Source organism: Centrocercus urophasianus, unplaced genomic scaffold (genome assembly GCF_019232065.1).
Source record: "Centrocercus urophasianus isolate 14NV4802_14NV808 unplaced genomic scaffold, USGS_Curo_1.0 seq_10, whole genome shotgun sequence".
Classification (NCBI taxonomy): Eukaryota; Metazoa; Chordata; class Aves; order Galliformes; family Phasianidae; genus Centrocercus; species Centrocercus urophasianus.
In genome coordinates this window covers 76,589,639-76,615,565 of record NW_024884142.1, presented here as the reverse complement: position 1 = coordinate 76,615,565, position 25,927 = coordinate 76,589,639, and the positions used below count along the sequence as shown (strand labels likewise).

The following is a 25,927-nucleotide window of genomic DNA, read 5'->3' as shown; positions in this document are numbered from 1 at the left end:
TCAAAGGAAGGATATATTAACAAGAAATTGTGGATAACATGTTTTAAATGATTGGTATTTAAAGGAGTGCTTTTAAATGCAGAAGTTTTAATGAAAGAATTAAATCACGCACAGTTATGTTTAACTGTTGTTGAGATGTTTACAAACCAACATGCTTCCCAACCCTACGAGCTGGTTTTGAGGGTTTTTCGTTTGCTTGTTTTTCAATTGTAAGACCTGGGCTTAACACTCCTTGCAATGAAGTCAATGGAATACCAACATCGACACCTGTACAAGCAACAATACCTTTGCACTGCATTTTTATCTCCCACTAAAAGACAACCTTTTTCAAATCTAGCATCTTATCTCCAAACCATAAAAAATGGGTATTTCCCTGATTTCACAAATCTCTTGGAGAGTCTCTGGCAATGAGCAATCAGTCTTACCAGTACTATGTTTACCATTCACCTAAAAATAGATCAAATGTGCTTTACAATAACACTTCAAAACAAAAACACTGTATTCATATTGCTAGGGTCCAAATTTGCTGACAAGATCTGTGGGTAAGTGTCATTTTTAGAAAATGCAACGTAGCAACACATACTTATATGGTGGATCACAAAAGCAATGAAATCTCTTGGGAAAGCTGGAGATAACTCACTTCACGCAGACAGTTCACTCTTATTTCTCTCCAAAGTTGAAGCATTTTTGTTTGCAAATGTTTTTTTATACATCAAGACAATGCTATTCCTGTTTGCTTGTTCTTCCTAAGGTGAACAGAATTAGTATAAACAAAATAATTGTGGGAATTTGGTATTTTTCCTGTTTTATTTAATACTTGGGAAGGTTATGGGTGGAACTGTCGACTACTAATTATTCTACCTCAAAATCTGATGCATAAAAAAAATACACCAGTAATTTGCTTACACGGTGCTTGTAGATGCAATTATTGTTAGCAGCGGGGAAGAACTTTTCATAAGCAGAACACAATTCAAATGTAAAATGCCATGGCCTCAAGTCATTAAAATTAATCCTCAGGGCCCTTTGAGGCTTTTTGTACTTTTGGCAAAAAGTATAAAGAAGTACGCATTGTTGCTTCAGTTCCCAAACATTGGAAAGTTAAATATCTGGACTGTCAGCCTCTGCTAAACAGAACAGAGATTGGTTTGGGAAAGAGCAAAAGACAAATGTCTCTTTGTTATTATAGCTCAATTGAACAAACACTGAAAACATACCTATGCATTTTTTCACAGAACAAAAAGTAACCGGTATAATACAGGAAAGTGCAGCAGCTCACAATCAAGCAAATCTCCTTCACTGGAAGTAAGAGACATTATGCCACGAAACAGTAAAAGCTGATTACATTAACACCACATTAGGTTACTTTGAAAACTAACATAGTGAACGTGAATCATAAGTAATCAATCTCATTCCCTCTCAGCTCTTAGGTAAACTATGGCTTACTAATGTCCAGACACCATGATGAACATTTTTAAACAAAGACAAACTGAAACACAGCCATGCTTTCTGGGTGCAGTATCTCCAAGATTGATATACAGATACCGTAAGAAGGCATGGCATGAAACTACAGGTAACACCGGCATGATTTTAAAGTGACTTTGTAAGATCTAAATTATAAAGCAATAAATGTGTCAGACATATCAGGTACGTATTAACACCATCCAAATACCATTCTGTTATACTGCTGTACATAGCACAATTAAAATCAGATGTTCTTCAGCGCACTGAAAGAAAATACAATATTTTATGGAAAGCAAAGTGCACTTTTGTATTGCTACTCTGCTCTGCTACTCAAGAGGTTAAAATCTTTCTAATGACACTACTGGAAAATGGAAAAAATCAGCAATGCATTAATTAGCACTAAGGTCATTTACATATACCTGGGTGGCCTAAAACACAGTTAATAGTCAACGTGTGACTAGAGCTGAAAACACAACAGAAACCAGTGACAGCTCATTTGCCATTAGCAGCAGTTGAGAAAAGAATCCTTTGGAACACTGATGGATAACTACATGTTTCAGTACAATTATGCTCTCAACTTTTGATAAAAGGTAGTGAATTGACACAAATATAAAAATTGAAAGGTTGCTAAGCATCTTATTCACATGCATGTATATGAACAGGTGTGCATGTAATATACATTTTCTTAAATAAAAAAATAAGAAATCTTTTGTCTTTATCTAAATCAAATCTTGAATTTGTTTTTTTAAATGGCACCCACCATGTTATCCAGACCAATGCCCTGCTGAGTGAAACCTTAACTTCTCTACCAGTTCAAAGGAAAGTCACTGCAGTATTGACCAGAAAAACAAAACATTACTGAAATTGTGTTAAATTACCCTGACTGGTGAATACTTGAAAAGTCTAATACTGTTACTTTTTTTGAAGCAGACAATGCACTGAAATAGGAGGAGCACTAAGGCATTCTTAATTCCAGAATCTGAAGAGCAAATTAATGAAAATGGACTGACTTCCTTCCATTTTAGGAGTTTTTCAGCAATGGTGTTTGTCAACTGCATTGTCCAACAACCTTAAAATTAAATATTCAGATATTCTCCTGGAAAAAAAGTAACCTTATAAAGATGCAAATTCATAAAACGCAGTTTAAAAAGCCCTCGGCCTTCTACAGCTCTTTAAACAAAGGAGTTACATACAGTCAGAGAACTTACCCATACACATATGTGCATTTATATGTACTCCTCATCCCTCAATGAAAAAATAATTAAACATTACTCCACAAAAAAGGTACCAGTGTGCTGTACCATAGGAGACACTCAAAATATGCTACAGGAAAACTCAGTATGATACTCTTCATGGATTAAAATGGTACTACATGCGGCCAATGATTTCTTCATCCGTATGTGATCCAGTCAGATATAAAACAAGCAAGAAGATCTGCCATTTCTCCACCACGCACAGACTTATAGTAAACATTATGACTTTAAGCAGTTTAAAGAAATATGACCATATCAGCTAGCCAACACTTCTCAAGGAAAGTATGAATAGTTCAAAGATGAAACAAAAAAACATTTCAGAACAAACTGTCGCACTTACTGTTCAATGCGTGGAGAGAGATACAGCTTAGGAAAAACCTGAGTAGCTTCTGCGTCCTCAAAACTAACAGAGAGAAGTGCGACATCTTCTCCAGGATCTTCATTCACATCCTGTACATAAAAATAAGAAAGATACAAACAACAGAATGAATACTTGTAAGCTTGCAGATAATGAGTCAGTCAAGTACCAATTTCTTTAAAAGATGCTTTAAAGGGGAATCAAAAGTGTGACTGCTGAAAAATAGGTTGAAAATTTCTTACTGTATTAGTACTTGAAAAATATTCTGTAGTGCTTAGTTCCAAGCACCAAAATAAAATTACTTATTACTTAACAAGTATACAGTAATGTAGCTATTCTTCAGATGGCAGAAAAACATATTTAAGTAAACATGCAGATTTCACTGTTAAGAATTCTCAGTTCAGCATTAACATCAGACACAAATACCAAGGAATTTTATGTTACAGTAGCATAGAATTAGGACAACAGACTTCACATTTGTTATTTTTCAACGAAGTGCATGGTGCATATTTTCTGCTGTACTCAACTCCTTTGTTTTGAAGAATTTTTTTGCAGTTAGGAACTTGTGTCTAGAAGTTACTGTCCTTGAACTTCCCATAGATTGAATCCCTGCATTACTTTCAGAAGGCTGCATGCATAATAAAGAGCATTGCAAATAAACAAATAAATAAATAAAATCCACACTAAGTATTAGGACAGTCAATATAAACGCATTCACAGTTAAGGCTCTCTTTGCATAAGAATAATCAGGCACAATTTTCGGATCAAGTAGAACAAATTTTGTTTCTGGATAAGACCTGATATCTCTCCAACTCATGAATCACATACAGCCCAGATAGCTGAATATCTGCTGAATTCAACTGCATTTGAGCTCCCAACTTTGTGTTAGAGCCGTGAATTAGCAGTACTAGCATCTTCACCTAGCACAAGTAATACGGTGCCACTTGCTGCACACAAACAGAGGTCCCTTAACATGTTTGTGCATATGTACATAGCAACTTGCCAAGATGCATTTGTTTTTATCCGCTTTGGAAAACTATGAGAGGAAACAGATAACCCAGCAGATCTGCACTCAGCACAGGATCAACATGGTGCAGCGTGCCCTGGTGTGGTCTGCCTTACACGCAGCTGGGAGGAAGGAACATGCAAACCACTTAAGACATTGTTTGAAGATCCTGCCCAAACTGGGGGAAAAAACTCACTGCTGAGTGGTTTCAGGAAGAAAATCTCATGCCATGTGAAGCTTTGGCAGGACTGGAACTGTTAACGTCCAGAGAGACTTGCTGCGTGTTACCTACTACGTGCAGAACACAACATGCCAAGAAATTTAGTGATAAGCTGAAGGGAAGAGTAGGTCTTAAAAAAAAAAACAAACACAAAAAAACACAAAAAACCACCCTAATTGTATTGCATAAAAATGAGACAGATCTGGAAGTGTTTTCTTAAATTCTGCTATGGTGTACTACTCAACTTTAATAGCTGGAAGAAAAGTGCACTCCTAAGAATGCCTATAAAATGGCTACAGGCACAGTCAGGCTGGGAATGAAACACTGCTTTAAGCTGCAGTTGCAGGATAACCCTCCATATCAGTATCAAGGATGACAATAAATTGCTTTCACGATGGGGTACCATCAGTTTACAGACAGGGATTCACTGCTGTAGCCAAGTAAGGCATCAATTGAATTTTCATAATTAACTTGCTAATTGTCAATAAAATGAAAAGAACTATTAATATAAACTAAACAGTCATGCTAATTATTTAAAATATTTTATTGTAAGAGGCATTCCTCAAGAAATGACAAGTATATATAATACATACCTGCGTATGCATGTAGCTCTCTTGAGACCACATTTTTTTTTTTTGTAATTCTTGACAAAACACTTATTAGTAGAGAGGAGAATCATGCTTTTCACAAAACTAAATCTACTTAATGCTTAATTTGGTACACAAATACTTTGCTATCATGCATATGATCAGCTTCTAGAATATCACTCAGGTGCTTACTGATCAAAGAAAAGCAAAATGAGGAAAAAAAAATCACTACAACACCCATTACCACTTACATATTATTACAATGTATTCATGCACTCATTAATAACTACTTTAATACAAAGACTCACAGCATAAAAGCAAAAAAGTACATAAATAAATGTAATAACTTGGCACATTGAGATGCAATAAGTTGATGTGTGCATTAAGAGCAATAAGCTCAGACGTAATATTTTTCATTTATAAAACTAAGACACAAAATACAACTACTGTTGCCAGCACATCACCACATTACATTCATATAGCTACTGTCCAATGCAAGTCTGAATAAAGAAATCAACATTCATCTCTAACTACCTCTTTTCAAGTAGATGTATGTTTTTTGCCTGCAAACCTGCAAAGTTAAAATTGTAGCTTAAAAACTAACAAAGAAACAAACAAACAAAAAACCCCACCACAAAACAGGCAGCATTCCCATAGGTTTTAAAAAGACGTGATGCAGTAACACGAAGGAGTTGCTCAACCTGGTTGCTCAGATGGCCACAGATTTATGTTGAAGTCTGTTTGTATTTGCACGATAGTGATTATTTCTTTCAGACTTTGCTCCTTTTATTTATGCAAGGATCTGCTTGGTGGAACTGCATTCATCCTTAGTATGTCTGGTGTCATTTATAAAATTAAATCAAAAACACATGTCCTACAGATAAACTGTAGAGAGACTTCAATTAACAGACCTTTTTGATGTTGTCTGCTCCAGTCACAGCTTAACTCCTTCAATGATATCTCTTCTGGTCATTTCTACAAGCTTGTTAATGACCAGGTGAAATGATGCATGTCTGAAGAAGTAGGCAATGACATTTTTCCAGCACAGGGGCTGATATCCTTCTCTTTCATCAAGGGGTCCAAAGGCAAAGGCTGTTTATACACTCCTTATCAAATTCTGACTGGCAATGTCTTGTCTTCCCTTTTCCCATTTCAGTATGTCTATTTCTCTCAAAAAGCAGGCAACTTTTAAACAAAGCAGCAAAACAAAATCACCTCTCTTTTTTTACTTTTCAGTTAGCCGTCAAGAGAAAGAGTAACTTCAATTGCTTCTTCACGACTATTCCCTTTTAGGAAACAAAAGGGGCTGTTGAACTCCAATCACAATACATTTTTTAAATTAAAATGGCCAAGGTGATTTTCATGATTTGTATTTGTATTTGACCCACACCACTTACTGCTGAATGATTTTATTAACACAATTCTACATTTACAAAAATTTGATTTTCTAAGATCTAAGAATGGCAATTTCACACAAAAATTAGCGTCCAATGTTAGAACTGCCATGTTAGAAAGCTAGTTCATACTCACAGAACTTTTTCTACCTAAGACTTTATGTAAGATATTATTAAACTGATCTTACACAGAATGAAGGATACATCTGGACCACAGGAATTTTGAGGTTTGAAAATTGAATGTTTCTAAAAAAACATCTGAGATCATTAGCTAAGCTTGTGATAATGCACGCATATTAGATTTTCCAAAACAGTCTTATGATTGCTAATAAAAATCTCTGGCACACTATAATATAAAAGATCCAACATGAGTTTTCTTGGTGTCTTTCTGTCATCCTGTTATTACATGTTTCTATTTCAAAAATTAATCTTCCCCTCATTACAGAAAGCACCTATACAAATCAAACATGAAAAAAGTGTGTACAAAACAAACATTAAAAACAAATAGCTTTCTATCTCAAGAACTACAAGTGTTTTCCTGTGTTTACACAAAACTTGCATAGCTGATCTTTTTAACTAAAAGTTCCATAGTGCCCTGGAACTGCAAATGTACACAGTAAAGCAGTGTGGTGAGAAAGAAAAAAAAACTACACATTTTCAACTCATATTTTATCTCAGGTTTTCTTTTTTTGTGTGTGTGTGTGTGTGTGTCTGTGTGTGTGTGTGGTGGTGGAGGGGGGACTGAGGGGAAGGAAGAGGGTTTTTGTTTTCCACAAGGTAAGCATAACGAGAAAACTCGTGATATTTCATTCAAATTTACTCTTTGTCAACTTAGCCAGTGCAGATGAAATGCTCATTAAACATGTACTTTTTACACAAAAGGACAAAAGGATACACGAAAATACAAATACAACACAGGACAGATGAAATTGAAAGTTACAGGTGATTTTAGAATTCCTTTTTTCCTCAAGGAACTTGAGGAAAAGAATTCAGGTATTGCAAGACTCAGAGAAGTCTCAAGACTTAAATATTCTATTTTTAACTGTATCACCACTGTCTAAACAACTATTTGTTAAATGTCATTCATATCAAGCTACATTTACATTAAAAGCATACTATAACACTTACAGTTGCTCTGTTTGCAAAATGCTTCACATTTTCAGGAAGTTAGTATGATTTGTGTACGATAATCATCAAATACACTTTAAGCATATCATCTAAAGGGCATTGTTTTCTTATATCCTACCTACTGTAATTGAAAACTGGGAATTTACTGGAACTGACAATTTATTATGAGTCAGATGGTTGATAGCCAGTCCAACCAAAACATCTGCTCCACACAGTCACAACTGCTATAACCCATTTCCTCTTGTGCCTGGAGTCTAACCAAGTTGTACATTAGAGCTTAAAGATGCAGATTCTGGAAAATAAGTTATTACCTTTTTTTAGTTATCAAGAGAAAAAATCTCCTTTCTTCCTTTTATTAGAATATTCTTTCAAGAAGTATTTTTATCACTGGCATGGAACAACCTGGGCAGCGCCAGGACTTGCTTTTTAGTTCAAGTGGAACACTTGAGAGGTGGAGGCTATGAGATGAACGGACAAAAGCATGCAGTGGACTAAGGTATAAAAGTCAGGTTAACTCTAAAGAAAGAATAAGGAAAAGAAACATCAAATTTGGTGGAAGGGATTGGAAAGGCTGTATGGGAAGAGAGTACTGGTGTGCTTTGGGAACGACAAGCGATTTGGGGTATGGGAATTGGTGGGAAACAAAGTAAGGGTGCAGGGCTTCTGGTAAGGATGCTATGTTTGGACCTCTGGAAATGAAAAGCATATGTCCAACCCACTGCAAGATCCTCTGGGCTAAGAGAGGCCACAATTGGCTGGTGTTGCAGAAGCCCCTGGGGCAGATAAGCTAGCTAACATCCAATCTATATGGGATAGGCCAAATCCACTTCAGAAGTCCCCGGCTCATCACTCCAATCTTTTACGGGAGGTTTCTGGCCTTTAGTTCTGACAAGTGCTGAATAACTGTCTTTGCAGTATGATTCTGATGGGATGAGATTGTTTGCAATAACAAAAGCAAAGGATACTCTCAATTTACAACCTGCAAGATGTGAAGAAGGAGCGGGGGAAAGGTGGAACCGAGAGCCAGAATACAACTGAGAACACAGAGGAGTGAGTAGCTGCTGATGCTACTATCTACAACCAGCTTATGACAACTTGAAGTCTTAGCACACACATTCTCAGCCATACTAGTGTGGTATGTCAGTTCATGGAGTATGCAATTCATATACTGGGATTATTTCTGATGAAAAAGGTTTCCAAAGGAGAAATGCAGAAGAATAACAATCAGAATGCTAATTCACCTCATGGCTGAACTTAACATGCGATATTTTGTGATAAATACCTATTTCAGAATCACGCTTACTAACAACTGAGAAAGGAACAAAAGAACTTGCTTTTGAAACTGAAATATGAATTGCATCAGAGAATACATACTTCTGTTTGCTGTATCAGTACCAACGGGCTACTTGCGTCGTATTGGTAAGCAATGCCTGGCATTTTTGTTCCAAATGACAGCATGCAGTAATACGAAAAGTAACCATCAAGTAAAGTACAAGCAACTCTTAAAGCGTAGTAACTTCACTAGCCAGCTTTGATACAAGTAGTTACATGTTCTCCAATCCTTCTTCTATATTTGGTATTAGTTTTTAAAATAAGAAAACATGGTAGGGGAACATAGGCTAAGGAACGTGAAGTGGCAAAATAGACTAAGAAATCTGCTTCACTCTAGGGAGAATATGTAATTATACCAGGAAATTCTTTTTACTATCTTCCAGGAAATCCACCAGGTCTGATCAAGGATTGCTTATTCTTTAAATAGGATCTTGATTGAAAACAAAGGCAGTCACCTTGTATGCACTGCCCGCAGTACTGAAATGTTCTAAAAACACTCCTTCTCCCAGAGTACGACAACAAAACTTTTGCCTAACTCAGTTAGGGCAAAGAAATGGTTTAAGCACAGTAGTTCCTATTTTAGAAGAAACTTGTAAATCATAGTCTGGGAAGAACTTCGAAGAATCTGAAAGAGAATTTTAGGACAGTGCACTGGACTTTTTCATTAAAATAAAATCAAATGATTACGTATCTTCTAAGCACTGGGCAAGACATTTAATTACACCATTGGGCATGAAAAATGTTAATTTTTTTCTAAACGTATGAGTAACAAGTATTTATGTTTTTTTTATTTGCTTATTTGTGTTCACTGGTTGTTTTCTCATTTGCTTTCAGACTTTTATATAGAAATGCTTTGCACTTCTCTAAGACAAGAACTGAGACGTGTTTTGCCTAGACAATTTTATTACTGTTATAGCAATTTACCACTACTCAATATAAGTTGCTGCCAGAGTATGGTAAAGAATGCTGTTAGGAAAAGCTTAGGAAAAAGCAAAAAGGTTAAACAGAAAGAATGATGTCCTTGACCATGAAAATACATGTGAGTATTCACAACTTTCAACATTCATGTCATTTAGGTGAATAAAATTTAATTTATTCTGACAACATGAAAAGTTGTGGTGACACATTCATCACAGCAATACTGTTTGCTTTGGTCTGAAAAACAAAGTCTCAGAAAACAAGGTAGATACCTTTGAAGGTCAAGAAAACACTTTGTTAAGTGTTGAATTCAAAATTAGAATATATATCCCATGTGCAGCCCAGTCTAAAATTAATACTGGGGTAGCCTTTCTGGTGTGTTAATAAAACTGATTTCAGGTGAGCAAAAATGCTTCTAAATATTAATTTTTATACCAGACACTGAGGGAAGAGGATCATTCCCACATGTTGACTGAACTGTATTTATTAACTACGTTTTAATGACACCAGAATAGCACATACTTTATAATTTTTAAAAAGAGGCTGACAAGTAGGATGCTAATGATCTTAAACTTCAATTCATTCACTAAAACCTAAATACAAGCACAATAGCTCTACCAGCTCTACTATCAGATATCACATTTGTATTAAAATAAGACTAAAACCCCAATATTTGCACAGATAGAAATGTGCACAAAAAGAATAAAAATGACACAGAACAGGGAGAAACAATATTAGGAATCTAGACTGCTGGTTTTTCTTTTTCCTACATTCATAAATCCTGCTTTTGTTTCCTAGGACTTAAATTTATTCAACACTTCAGAGGGGCTTAATCTCTTAATTTTGGTTTTGTTTGCTTCAAATTTACAAGCACAATGGATAATTTTTAAATATAACAATATACTTTTACCATTAAAAATGAACGCTAACCTGGAAGATCACCCTATTACTCCAATGAAGTTTTGTAGGCAGAATACAGGTTCAAATAGCACCATCAAGTTTCCTAAGACCTGAAGCAAAGCAATAACATGTCTCTGCCATTATCAGCTAAACAGATAATCGTAGAACTGTAGAATCACCAAGGTTGGAAAAGACCTCAAAGTCCAACTGTCCATCTACCACCAATATTTCCCCATTAAAACATGTCCCTTAGTACAACATCTAAAGTTCTTTTGAACACCTACAGGCATGGTGACTCCACCACCTCCCTAGGCAACCCATTCTTGCACCTGACCACTCTTTCAGAGAAAAATTTTTCCTAATATCCAACTTGAACCTCCCCTGGCACAACTTGAGACCATTCTCTCTAGTCCCATCGCTACTTACGTGGGGGAAGAGGCTGACCCTGCCTTGTCACAACCTCCTTTCAAGTAGTTGTAGAGAGCAATAAAATCTCCTCTGAGGCTCCTCTTCTCCAGACTGAACAATCCCAGTTCCCTCAGCTGTCCCCCATAAGACTCATGCTCCAGACCCTTCACAGTTTCACTTCCCTTCACTGGATCACTCCAGAGCCTCGATGTCTTTCTCGTAGTGAGGGGCTCAAAACATGGTACTCATCATAGCACTAGAGACAATCACCCCCCTGCTTCTGCTGGTTGGACTATTTTGGATACAAGTCAGGACACCATTGGCCTTCTTGGCCACCTGAGCACACTGCTGGCTCATTTCAGCCAAACACTGACCGACATTCCCAGTTCCTTTTCCTCTGCACAGTCTTCCAGTCACTCTGCCTCAAACCTCTAGTGTTGCCTGAGGTTGTCATGGCCAAAATGCAGGACCTGGCACTCGGTCTTACAGAACTTCATCCCATAAATAATGGGCTGCACAAAGTGCCAAGAGATTTCAAAACTTAGTTTTTTTACATGGATCATCCTGTCTCTTCTTAATCAGTGAACAGCTATGACACCCACTTACACCAAGACCATGCTGTCTTGTCAAAAAAACTTTTTCTCCTAATAAAAAAGCGTTACAAAAACTCTTCTCCACAATGAAGACGTTCTTTCCCCTGCCAACAAACATACCAATACACTGCTCTGCTGGCATCAGTGCTGCTACTGGCAAAATAAAGGACAGCACAATCTGAGCATCTGTGTGAGAATCTATTTGAAACCACAAGACCGATAATGTAAATATTTTCTTATAAGCACGTATCTGAGATAAATGACTGTTTAAAATTTGTTGTAAACAATGACTGACTTTTTTTTTTTAATTTAAAGTTATCTGTATGGAAAACATGCTCTCGAGTGCCTTAAAAAGTCTTGTTCAGTTAGGAAGTCATGGATAAAGAGCAAATAAAGGATAAGTAGAATTAAAATTAATACTCAGACTAATAACACCAGTCTCCTAAACCAAGAATCATTTAAGGACAGCAAAGCAGCAAGAGAGAGGAAAAGATTTACTTTGCTTATTTGGGGTTTGATTAGCAAACTGAGCAAATGCTAATTTCAGTCGTATGCTTTACATTTGCTTCCATGTTTGCATTGTAGGGAGGACTCATTTTCTTTGCTGTTTTTGATGTCCTCTACTTAAATTTCTCATCTGACACAATTGATACTGAAGATTTGAAATTTATGTACTTATACAACTAATCCCAGGACTGTTAGACACTATCTGTACTGCCTTGCCACATGCCACAGTGTTTCCCTGCTAACAGCATATACTACAAGACATTTCTTTCATACCTCTCTCTGCATTGTTATCTGTTTTTCACACCTTTAAAACTTGGAAGAACCACATTAGGAATAAAAAATGTAGATCTACAGTCACCCTGTAGGACCCCCACATTCAAACACCATAAAACAAGACATCTTTCACGTATATATAATTAGAACTAATTACTTGAAACAACAATATTTAAAAGTAAAGCAGATTTGCAATATTTCTGTATGTAAAAAAACAAACTTCAAATGTTCTTAACAAACAAGCAAATAGATACAAAAAAACCCATGAAATACTATGCATTTAGATGACTTGTGTGGAAGGTCACTGCTGCGTGGTTTGTTGCATTACAGATCCCTCAAAGCCATCAGGCTGTTTCTGCAACATGTAGTTAGGACCGACTTTTAAATGTAAGCCCCATGTTTTTAAACTCACTTATAAATATTTGTGTATTTGTACAACTTGGAATCTTCTACTAGGATTTCACTGAGATTCGAATCGCTCCAGCTCAAGTCTTGAGATGACTGAAATACAGTTTACTCAGAAAACAATATTCACATTCTTCCCTATACTACTGATCTCCAATCTGTTTAAAAATGGTAATGTCCTTGCAGAAATGAAAGAGCAGTTACCTCACGTTGCACTGGAAAACAAGATCTGCTAATAAAGGTCCACACACTCAACTAGAATATGAACAGACAATTAATACAGTCGGAAAGAAAATAATTTTCCTGTCGAGTCACCTGTCAAATTTTCAAGTTTACATTTTCTATACTGTGGATATTCGTATATACAGATATTCGTATTTTTGAAATGTAAATCGACAAAACAAACATTAATGGATCAGTACATGATTTCAATTAATTTAGAGGGAATCTGGCATTTCTGTAATCGTGATGTGGTTGAAGGTCAGGCTAAGAATATATATATTTTTTAAAATCAATCCAACTTTTTAATAAAAGCTTTTTCTTCATCTTCACATATTCTTATGTGCTCCTGGTTCAGTGACTATTGCTCTGTAAAATCAGAAATACTATAGATTACATGGGTCACAACAGAAATGCCAGTGCAAAGCCATATTCTGAGACATGTCTTCAGTGAACCAGGAAGTACCAAGAAAGATTTCACAGATGAAAAAGTGAATAATCAAAGTGTAAGGTAAAAGCAAGCAAAGTTACAGTTGCTCAATGCTCTTTCACCGTTGCAGCTTCCTACTGCTGACCTGATTTTAAAATATGAAATATTGTCATTTAAAAGGAGATGCAAATGCAAGTATTAAGTTTTGTCAGTTGTTGGTTCTTGAAAATAACAGTAATGCTTTGTATTGAAGTCTACAGCACTTTTGATTAGAAAGCTATTTATTATGCATTCTTATTTCAAATGTACAATATTTGTATTTCTTTTCAACAGAATTCTATTACCCCTTTGTCTGCATATTACTCTTATCCCTCTGGGATCTGAAAAGAGTGGGATGAGGGGGTGGTGATGCTTTTTCTGCTTCGTACAAAAAATGTGCAAGTTGGAGCATCCTGTCCCCATGAGCCCTATTTACGTTCATTACTTCAGCAAGCAATGTTCATAGTGTAATCGAGTACACAAGAGCATAAATATACTAATGTCAAACAGTATCTTGTAAAAACCAGTTGTAGAAAAGAAATCTTTTGGTAAGAAGAGAAACAGCTCATTTTCTTGCATTTGTGTGATGGTAGATCCTGCTACAGGTAAAAATACAGATGCTGGAATGAGTGATAATAGTTGTCTTAGACAAAAAGTTTTACAATATCAGTCTTTCAAGGTTCACATCTACACACATATGTAAATCAGGTATATAACATGAGAAAAAAAAACTACAGGATTATTCTGTTTTATATATAATAGAAGTCACATTCTGATCTATATTCACAGATTTTACACTAATGCCTTTGTAAACAACTGGCACAGGATCACAGCAGTTTCACACAGTGAGCCTTAACATTCAGTGGGCACAGGTGCCAATCAGTACACCTAGTACAACAGGTGCCAATACAGTGCACCTAGTATAATACTGAGGTGCACAGCAGCATTGACCGAGATCCCTCAGATGTGAAATGGCTGAATCTTTCCAACAGCTGGCTACAGACAGAAGATACTGATGCCAAGGATTGGGGAAGGATGCAGGAACCCCAAATAACACAGAATCTGTAAACATAGAATAGGCTCTGATAACATCAGTTATCACCTCATCTGGAGATTCTATCACCAGACATTCTCTCATTTCTGCCCCACCAGTGCATTCATCACCACCAATGCAGGATAAAGAGGATATCTGTTTAAGGGACAATTATAATACAGTAGATTTCTTCAGAATAAGTCTATCTGCATTTTCACTTATATTTGTAAAATCAATTTCATTCATTACTTCAAATTCAGTCATAAATTTATAGTTACTCAGTGCCTATATCTCATCTTCTAAATCAGATAAATTTGATTGCTATTCCAGCATCACTGAAGAACATAAATCCAAGAAAACAAAGGTTAGATTTGTAAATCTAATCTTAACTCAGACTGGTTTAATTTTATAATCCAAGTGCAGCTCCACTAAGCTGCATACACTGGAAAAGGACTCTCCAGTTTAGTTCTCCTGAGTACTTCTTTCAGAAGTATAGATGGCTGCTACAATAAAACCTACAGTATTGTCTAGACTAATTTCAAGTAAATCAAGAAATATCATCAACTCATGGTGAAGCGGCCCATGACTGAATGTGTTCAAAGATTATATTTCTAGAAGACATGCCAATGTATTAATCTTCATCTTTGTACAAATTTACTGTAAGCTCTTCAGATATTCCTGTGGCGTATCTGAAGGTTCTTTTAAAAGGTAAGCTTTAGTTATGAGCTAGCTACTGCAGTAATTGACTCAGATTCACCCAGAATAACTGCACTCATTTGACAGCAGTTTGTCTTAAGGCTACGCTGTGTCTAAACATACGTGCTAACAGTAAGTGGTTGTTGCTCTGTTTTTAATATATATAAAACAGATCTACTTTTTTTTCCCCCCCACTGGAACTATTCAACATCTACTTACATTTGTCTATATTCCTCTCCAAAAAACTTTCATTTCATTCATTCTGAGAGCAGATTAAGCCATGCTCCATTAATCAAGGACAGTGTGCTCTCAAATTAAGAAATGTTCTCTACAGGTATTTTCATATCTATGAAAGTGGCTTCCAAGATGCGTTATATTAAAACTTTAATCTTTGCAAGATTACTATAATTATTAGTTACACTATAATAACTGGTATTGTGGCAACCACATGTTTGATGGTCTATTGTTAAAAGATGAGCAGTCTCTTTTATAAAGTCTTTACTATCTGGAAGGCAGATGCATAAAGATATCTGGAAAGTCCAGAGACAAAACCAAACATCTCAATTTTTTTTTCCTTATGTTGGCTTTGTATTGTAATTAACTCATTTCTGCAGCGCTCACAAGTTATCTTGGAACACGAAAAGGAACTAACTGAAGACCACTCTTTCCCAAGTCAGTTTCACTCTGGAACACACTGGTATTCGTGGTACAGTAACACCCCCAAAGCTTTACTGTTCTACACAAATGAAAAGTTTGTCTGAGATAAGAGATGGTATTTGAGAAGAACTGCTTTACATTATTTAGCAGAAGAGTAGAGAATGAAGATTTACTGCACAGATGACAGCTGTAATAGTTTTAGTTCAAGGCAAATACAAATTGAAGTGAATTCTATATCTTTTAACACAAACCTACAGGTTAAAGGACTGAAAATAAAAGATAGTTTTCAGAACATTGAAAATATTCTACCAAGAAAGTCTAGGATATAGAAATGAACCAACAAGGAAGTGAAAAAAAAAAATGAAGATTCTCAACCTTGGCACTAAGAAATAATTTAAAAAACTATTTCAAATAGTTTCCAAACAATTTATTCCAAATACACATAAGTACAAGAATCCACTTAACCATAACTCAGGTCTCATGGACAGCATCAGAACCAACAAGTTTGAGTAGGAGGCATGGTCTTAAGACATGATGCAGTGTTTTAAAGCCTCTGTTAAATAGTAAATTTTCACTTAAAATGTTAAGTACACTGAAGCAGTTCACTAGATAGCAGAGAAATGTGCAGCTTGATTCCTTATACACTTTGCCAAGTGACAGTGTTTCACAAAACATCTCAATACTTAGATTTCAGAAAAATCTGACCATGTAAGACATGCATGTTTCTGTAAGCTAATTCTTTCTGATACACTGCTAATGAAGACCACTGTCTGTGGGTACATACATATGTTGGCAGGATGCACTCAAGCAAGTTTTTTCCTATTAACATCACCTACTGTAACAACACACACTTGGGTTGTTTCCCTAACATCATACAGGATGGAGCCAGATCTGTGACCTATATTACCTCAGCTTTGCTGCAGTCAGAATTTGGTACCAGAAAAAAAAAAAGTAGAAAGTATGCTGTTGTCTTTATGTGCAATTCAAATAATAGTCATTTTACATCTCAGATTTTAATCACTATACATAAAAAATCCAGTATAATTTCTAAACAGCAACTGATGAAGGGGGCATTGACTTGTTCCGTTCCTGACCACAAAAACACTTCATCAGAGTTTGTGTATTCTGTAGATGGTTGGACAATAGCACAGGGTCATGTAAAGAGAAGACCTCTTCAAAAAGCTTTCACAAAAAGCACCAGAAGTTGCACAAGCTTTTGGCAAATGAGCTGTTATTTTAATACATTAAGCTTTGAATCAGTCTATCAGCTGATGGAATCCAAAGATTCTTTCTACTGAGATATCTTCACAGATGGCCTCTTCACAAACCACAAACTGTTTAGATTTTTCAGCATTGCTTAATTCCATTATGATGATGCATTCAATGTATAGCCAAGGACTTCAATTTTATTTTCTTTTTCAGTTTTGCAGAAAACAAAAAGTATTTTTTTCCATGTGTGTCCTTTTACCCCTACATTAGTTGTGAAGAAAATCCACTTCTTTCTTATGCTCTTAATGACACACATTGGGCAATCGAATTTTTCACTTTCACTTTTTCTTGACTGCACTGAACATAAACACACATGACTGGCATGCAACCCAACTAAGTACATTAAACAATTGATTTTTATTTGCAGGTTCAAGTGGCAGTGCTATTCTTGGTATCTCTCCCCAAAAAGGCTTAATTATCTAACTCTGAATGCCTTTCAGATAAGGTTAGTCAATGTATTTAAAGTTATTTGAGAAAAGGGAAGGTCATAACTGACATCATCAGACAACGTAATTACTTAATGCCTCATTTCCTTAGGAAACCAAGCTAAAATGAAAGAAATGAAAAATCTAATTTATCTGAAATTCTGAAATATTGAAGGTAAACTCTTGGCATGAAAATTTATAAAAAATTTCTTTGTGAAAGTATGTACAGAGTATTGTCAGCAATACTCTATTACTTGTAGAGGTTGTTATTTCTGATTGAAAAGCCATGCCTGAGAAGGAAAGATGAAAGCCTGCATGTTGTTGTACAGGCAGATAGATGGCTGACTAGTAGGGGTACATGAAGCAAGTTCCAAGATCAGCTGTTCTTAATGTTCAGAAAGCCTAAAAAGTGGAGATTTAAGACAGATGGTGAAATGACTGCTGTTTGTATAGTTCCTCAGAAAAAGTCATTCATTTAGTTTCTGAGATACAATGAAAACAGTTTACAACAAAATGCTGCCTTGATTTAAAGGAAGGTTAAAAACAGAACAGAGGTGAGTTTGAACTGTTAGGGTTCAAAGTCTGTAAACATTGCAGTCATCATGTGGGGAGGAGAAGCAAAGCAGAATTCAGACTATGTCATGTTGATTTTAATTGCGTTTAGAAATACAAGGGAGAGCTATTAGAGAAAGGAAAAATAAAAGATATAATGGACACAGATACATGCTAACTTTCATCACTCTATAATGCATTCTTGAATTAAGCAGGTGATGCCTTCTCTTACTGCATGTTGAAGAAAACTGAGATGAATGCTACTGAAAACTATCTTCCACAGCCTAGGTTAGTTGGTGAACACCTACCCACTTCAAATATTCACTATCAGACCGCAGCAAAATGCTTCACTTGAAATACTTTTCAGAGTAAAAAACATTTTTTTTTTTTTAATTCAAATAGCAGTATTTTTGTGCAATGTCTGCTAATCTGAATAATGCAGCCCTTCCTTCAATTCTTAAAACCACTTCATTTTCACTTATTATGTGAAAAGATTACCTTTCCATAAATGTCTGTACTTCATCATCTGATAACTGGTGGACTAATTGGTTAGAATACAGAAGTGCGTTTCCTGTGAAGATCACTGAAACTGTATGAGATTAGATTGAGGCCAATAAGAGGCAATATATTCTTGAATCTTCATGCTACAGAAATTCATTTCTAGGCATCAGGCATGAATTTTCTATGAAATAAACAGTGAGTGCATTCTTGCTTTTATATTTTCATGAAATAAACATAGCAAAAATGTGTTATCAAGACAATGAATGGAACTGCAACATACTTTTATGATGGGAGATAAGTGACAATACCCTGACTGTTCAGAAAGTCTCCAACAAATATTTTTAGCATATTCTGTGATGCTTATGATCAACTTTTTCAGATAAATAAAAATTTATTCTTAGAGAAACACACATTCCCACTGACCTAAACAATGTTTTTTAACCTTACAAAGTAATAATATTGCTAATATGATGTCTATTAGAATACCCTTTTTCTTGGCTGTTATTAGAGAACTTAAGCAGCTGAATAAAAAACCTGAACTTTATAGAGATATTGACACAAATATAGTTCCAGTAACTACTGCACCTTCATGCAATGTAGATACACGGTGTCTGTTCACTACGCTGGACTTGAATATCTTTTTATAAGCCTCTGACAATTAGCATATCTTTACATTAATTCCTATCTAATGAAGTAACTAAGCAAACTTTGGATGTTATAATCCTCACCTGCAGAACTGAAGTAGAACATTATTCTAACAAAGTAATTCAGTAGATACTTGCCTACTTTGACAAAATCTATTGCTAGTAGCTATTGCCTATAAAGTATATTAAGCTCTTCAATTTCACCTATGTTATCAATGTTATCAATGTTTGCACTTCATATATTTTGAAACACCAAAAAAATCTGTCTGCCAAAATATTGTATCAAATCCTTATTTATTTATTTAAGCACAAAAACTCTAGTATCTTCCACATTTCATCACTTGGGACCTTCATGATAATGTGGTCTGAGGCTACCCAGCTGTAATAGTGAGAAAAGTAAGTTACCCTCATTAATTAACAATAGACATTCACCAAGAAAGATGATAAACTTCTGCCCATTACTAGCAATGATAAGGTAGTCATAAGTAAAACTGATCTATCTACTTTGGGACCTACAGATTTGCTATTTGAAAGAGAACTCTTCATTTAAGTTCCCAGTATACAATTAGAAGACAAGTCCTGCACAACGTAGAGCTTTTACGTGCATGCAGAAATTCCCAAAATGTTGCAAAGAATACTGAAAGCACAAACAAGGCAGCAAGAACTGTCCCAACCAATACTACTCCTGAAAAACAAGATGCCTCATTTACCATGCTTTCCTCTCAAACAGATTAAGTAATCAAACCTCATATAAGGAAATTCTGATGTACTACTGATGACTACCACTGATGTAGTAGGCCCTTAGCAGGTGTCGCTGCAGATGTAAGCTGCTGTGTTAAGAAGGGCAAGAAACACTGTAGCACACAGTAGTCTACTCCTGGTGCTGAGGTTTGAGTACTGTGCTGAAAAACCTGGGCAGATGCACAGGTAATCATGACTTTTTGCCATCTTGCCAGAGCTGGTTCTGAACAACCTACATGCTAGGACCTGGCAACTCAGCACAGACAATACCATCATTTATATACTGGATAGCTGGTATCATAATAACATTTATAATTGTTTCTTTCAAGGAGTGCTGGATCAGTCATAACATAGCTAAGACGACGACAGAAAGAACCAAACCTTCTGAAATGAAGGTTTGATTTGATCGACCTGACACCACAACAGCTTGAGTTGCCATTTGCTTGTAAAGGCCTGAATGCATACTCGCCAGTAAGGGCAAAAAAATAAAGATATTTAAGTCTCACCACTGAAGTCTACTTTGTTGTAATGTAATGTGAATTTGATGCATGACATTGCTCGTGTGGATAGATAATAGTATTATTTCCCCAATCTTCTGCTTCATTTTGACATATTAGACTGACATTATTTTTTAAGAAAAGCAATATAAAAAGCATTTCCAGAGTGTCTGTCAGACAAAATGTTTATAAGTTTAAATTCACACATACTTGAAGTTGATGGCAGCAATTCCAAATATGCTTAAAATGGCCTAAGCTGTATTTTCAAGGTATCTCTGGACTAAAATCGAAGTCTAAAAGAAGTCTTTCAAGTCTCTTCAGTGTGAAATGATTAAAAATACTCATTTCCTCCCTCCTTCCAACACTGCTGCATCAAAAGACATTACTTAAATATTTAAAAGCATGTACTGAATGACAGCTCTTTAAATTGTGTAAAGTTCAACCATGATAAACAAATACTTAAATGGACAAAGACTAGTACACAGAACAGCCTGTACTCACCTATTAATAAGTAACATACTAAATGTAGGTCGACAGCCACAAGAAAAATAAGCAGATAAAGTAATTATTGTATCTGATACTCCATGGCTTGAAACTGGTAAATACCAAAATCTATTTTGTTCTGATACTGTATGACTCTAGAAGAACATCATAAACCAATTCCCCAACTCCAAAATGGGTATATTAATACATGTTACTAAGGATAGGAGTGTTACCAGGTGCAAGTCAGTATTTTTCAGCTTTTAGATTTCAAGTGCAAAGTTCTGCACCTCTGTATAGAAGAGTAGTTATATTATTCCTTTTAATTACTGTTTCACAAGATAAATAAATAAACCCATGACAAAATTTCAAGTTGCAGAAACATTTCCAGTATCAAAAAGCTTTCAATGATAGTAAAATATATATATATATTTTGATACTAAAATAATAAAGTAGTAATTCCTCTGGTGAGTCAAATCTCAGCTTTTATAGGAGTAATGTACCCTTGAAAATAAGATTCATAATATTGATGCAGCAGTACTGAGAAAAAACTGTAAACTATTAAAGGTGAAAAAGACACCACTTCAAATGCTTTTACCTGTCTGAACTGGTTTTGCTGCCTTCACACACCCTCAATTTTTGTATATATTTATCCCTCTGAAACACAGAACAAGCACATAACACAAAGAAGCCTTTCTACGTAATGCCATATAATTAACCTTCATACTTCAGATGGTTTGAAAATCTATGTTTATGAATATAGTTCTCTGATCATATACCTGTTGACTTCAATGAGCACAGAATAGAACTATCCTAGAGATCTCAGCCAGATCTTGAACTGGCCAGAACTCCACAAAGTGAGCAATTAGAACAGTCTTTCTAGAAAGGTTTCCGAATTACATGGTTTTAAGAAATTGCATGCAACTGATTTCATAACAGGAGTATTAATATTTCTTGCGTTGATTACTTCCCAGGACCAGAAACCTCTTTTTTCTAGCACAAACACAGGGAAATCAATCTACTAGCCAATTCTTCACTACAACATGAAGTATAATGAATATCTTTGCAAATCAGGGAAGAACATTTGAGCAACTGTAATGTACTTCCTTGCTAATTACTCCAGACAAAACATCAGCTTAAATCTAAAAATCGGGTATTTTTTAAACATGGATGATTGTGTCAGGGCTTCCTTGCCTCCAAATAAAGATAACTTGATTGTTATTACTGACAAAAAAATAATGCACACATTCAATTAACTGTATTACTGTTCAACGAATTTGTGGAATAAAAACTGAAAAAGTATATTCACTCAAGCCATATCAATCTAAAATTTACATGGCAATACACATTCCTTACTTTATACTTATTCATGTATTTCTTTGTAGACATTTGATAGATCAAAATCTAAATTTTAAATCTTTTATTTGTAACATACTAAGCTCCTAGAAAGCACACTATAGCAAAATACAGCTGAAATAAGTAAACTTTGTCATCATTCTCCAGCCTGTTTCTGAAAATGGGACAAGCACTCTTCTGAGTCTTTTCACTGCTCTGAAACTTCAAGCACATATTACACACACACATGCGCTTACTAGAAAGTTGCCTATTTGCCTTTTCAGTGTGTAATACCTCCAAATAACTGGCATGGCTATACAATCTGTGATGTTCTATAGAAAGAAATTTTAAAATGTAATAATAAACAAAACATATTAATGTGAAATTCTACATCACAAGTTTCACTTGAGGGTAAGGAAAATATTGTTAATACTGATAAATTTGAAATGCAATCCTAGAAGGTGAATGGAAAACTAGAAGTGGTTATTTGGTCCTGAACTTTCTTTTTTAATGATGCCACAATTTCTTAAAACAAAACGTGTCCGTTCCCACCATAAATAATATCAATGTCTGGAAAAATTCATGTTGTTCTCAAAAGCATTAAAAAAGTATTTTGCTACCAAGACACATCTGTATACTACCAGTGGGGATCTACTCTGAATAACTCTCTTCTGCAGATTCCAGCAAGCACACAATGCAAAGTTCAAAGTAAATGCAAATTTACTTTTTTCACCTCACAGGTAAGCTTCCAACCACTTGTCATTGGAAATAATCCCCAGGTAAAGGAAACTTACAAGCAACTATCAGGGATGGTACCCACAAAAAGATTAACACAAACAGGTAGAAAAAAGAAAGTAGCTGTCAAAAATTAATGTTATCATGTTTCTGCAGTTTGCCAATTCTGAATTTTAAATATATTATTCACCTTCAGCTAAAACATTTATCAGCAACAGCATGTAGTTCCTAGCAGTGCTTCCCCTGCCAAGAAAATCTTTTTTCAGACACACTATTCCTTCGTGTACTATTTGGAGGGAAATACTTCTCTGTAATCAAAATTCCTTCTGTATTTTTTTTCACTCCCTTCCAACTTACACAAAACAAGAAAGCATAACATGCATCCTTTTATGGCTAAAAAGATCGTGACCAAGGTTCTTAATGTTCTTGGACAAGCGATGCCCACATTACCACAACACGGTTTGTTGGTTGTTTTTTTTTTGACTTAACACAGTTTGAAGATGAGGATGAAACCATGCTCCAGGCTTAAAGATTTGTTAGGAAGACAAGTCCTGACAGATATGCTTAAGAGAATAAGGTCATTGATTAATCAGGGAAGGAGTCCATTAAAGTCATGGAACTAATACATTAGTAGACAGTTACTTAACACGACACTGTTGAGATATTTTCATCAATCTTCAAACATTCTTTTCTCAGTAAGCATTGATCCATTATTTGCCATACATTTCATGCTTTCAGCATGTTAGAAACCGATTTACAACTAATGGCTGTATAAAAAGTCCTGACAAAAATCATATATTTAAAAACAACAAAATGGGAATTCTCCTGTATTTAATTCTCCATGTAATAGTTTTGCAACAATTGGAATGCACAGAACCAGCATGTAAATACGTGAAGAGAACGCTGTAAGTGTCAAACTAGTGTTTTCAAAAGTTTACACGTGCTGAACTGCCAGAATTTTAACCGGAATCTCACAACACATTTTGCAAAGAATCTTAAATTAGAACATGAAGATGAACAGGTAAGATTTGTCACCATTCTCGGTGACTCAGAAAGCACTCCAGTGTATTTTGTATAGCTGTAAATATCTTAATTGATAGTGCCTTCCAAAATTGCACCTAACTATAATAACATACAGATTATTCATTTTTCCTTACGAATTCAGACTCCTGCCTTTCCTGTCCACCCCAAAATAGCTTTTCCGTATCAAAAGGAACCATTAAGCTGTCTTCATAGTGAAAACAAATTATTGATTCTTAGCTAATGTGAAGAGAGAACAATTTCCATCATGGTAACAGTGATGAACAAGTCATATGGAAGGAAACAGGAACTGCATTTTGAATTACTAGAGATGATCTTGCCCAGCCATGTGACTTGAGAAGTATAATCCCTTACACAAGCATTCTCAAAGTGAATGAAAGAAAGCTGACAGAGACATAGTTTGCAAGAAGGAGTTTACAAACAAATTCAACCAATTTTCTCAGTGCTAATTAAGTGTAAATATCCTGCTTGAGCATTCATTCCACCTGAACAAAGTTTTTTAGATCACGAAAAACAGTTCAGTGTCACCAAACTTCATAATGTTCTGATCTGCTTTTTTTTTCCCCCTTGTAATTTGGTTTTAGATCCAGTGTATAAGCGACCAGTGCAAGTCCCATTTTACAGATCTAGGGAGTTCACAGGCTCCATGAAAATCAGCAGTCAGGTGGAGGTGACAGTATCTGGCCGTTTGGCCAAATACTCAGACAGGTGAACGCAGCTTGCTGTTCATGTTGGCAACTAGTGATCCTATCAGCTAAAAGCACTTTCCATCATCTCACTTGACAAACAGCCACAGGAGCACCATGACGGCACAGTGCAAAGAGTAGAGACAAGGGATTAACCTTGTATGTAATGAAGCTTCACTATTTTTCCTGCTCACAAACAGGCTCTTTACTTAAAATCTTGACACACACATCTGTGTTTGTCAGAAAACTGCACACATCGCCTTTCTCCATATGAGTAGTCCTACTAAGCACATGCTCACCTTTTATCTTGTTGAACTGTAGAACAATTTTTCTTTTTCTGCTTCCTGTTTACAGAGCTTGCTTCAAGTTTCCCAGAAATACAACTCTCCAAATCTACAAGATTGGCATTTTTCAAGTTTATAAGCATATTTTTTCTTACTAGGCTTCCTATGATTCTCAGTTCTATTATATTACCTTTTTAGTTTTATTCTTTTTTAATTAAGTAATGGAGCATTTTATCAACACTTTTTTACAGTCACACCACTCAACATTTCTGTATTGCTAGTGTAAGGCCATCTACACCATTTTTCTAGGTAAAAGTTATTCAGCTACTTGCTGAAGTCTTATAAATAAAGTAGTGAAGGAAAAATAATTCTCAGACTGCAATACTGCCCTATATGAGTCAGATAAATAATATATGCTTCTACATGGCCTTAACAGGCATGGTCTCTCAAATCTGATAATACCATTGCCTGAAGGCCTATAAACTGGGCTGCAGTCTGATCACACATCTTTTCAAGAAGGAACTAGCAACATGCTGCAAATAAAAAGAATAATATCTTAAGCTGCTGCCATACAGTCAAACTGATGCTGCAAAAACACAACCCTAAAATGCCACTCTCGTTTATTACGAATTCAATTCTTATCATGGAATATTTGCTACTGCAATCAGAAGAATCCCTCTGGTAATTTAATTTCAACATCACTTTTGTTTTAGGAGAGCTCACAAATCATGCAGTTTTAGAGTTCGATATTATTAGCACCATAGCCCTTTAGGCCTACCAAACAAGTGACACAAATCCTCTTCATTCATCTTTGTTCTCCAAGCAAAGGTACATTGCTTGCTCTAAATAAGTCTTGCATTCTTTATTATTGAATATCCATCTATTTACTTGCCAGTCATTAAATGTGGTTTCATATTTTA

General features: G+C 35.5%; 1 protein-coding gene across 3 annotated transcripts in view; it reads right to left on the bottom strand.

The window, feature by feature from the left end:
• BABAM2 (BRISC and BRCA1 A complex member 2) overlaps positions 1-25,927 on the bottom strand; it is a 158,681-nt gene that overhangs the window by 73,824 nt on the left and 58,930 nt on the right. For all 3 annotated transcript variants that reach the window (XM_042813017.1, XM_042813025.1, XM_042813008.1), the window contains one exon: positions 3,055-3,164. In XM_042813017.1, the coding sequence (XP_042668951.1) occupies positions 3,055-3,164 (110 nt within the window). The remainder of the gene's footprint in view (positions 1-3,054; positions 3,165-25,927) is intronic.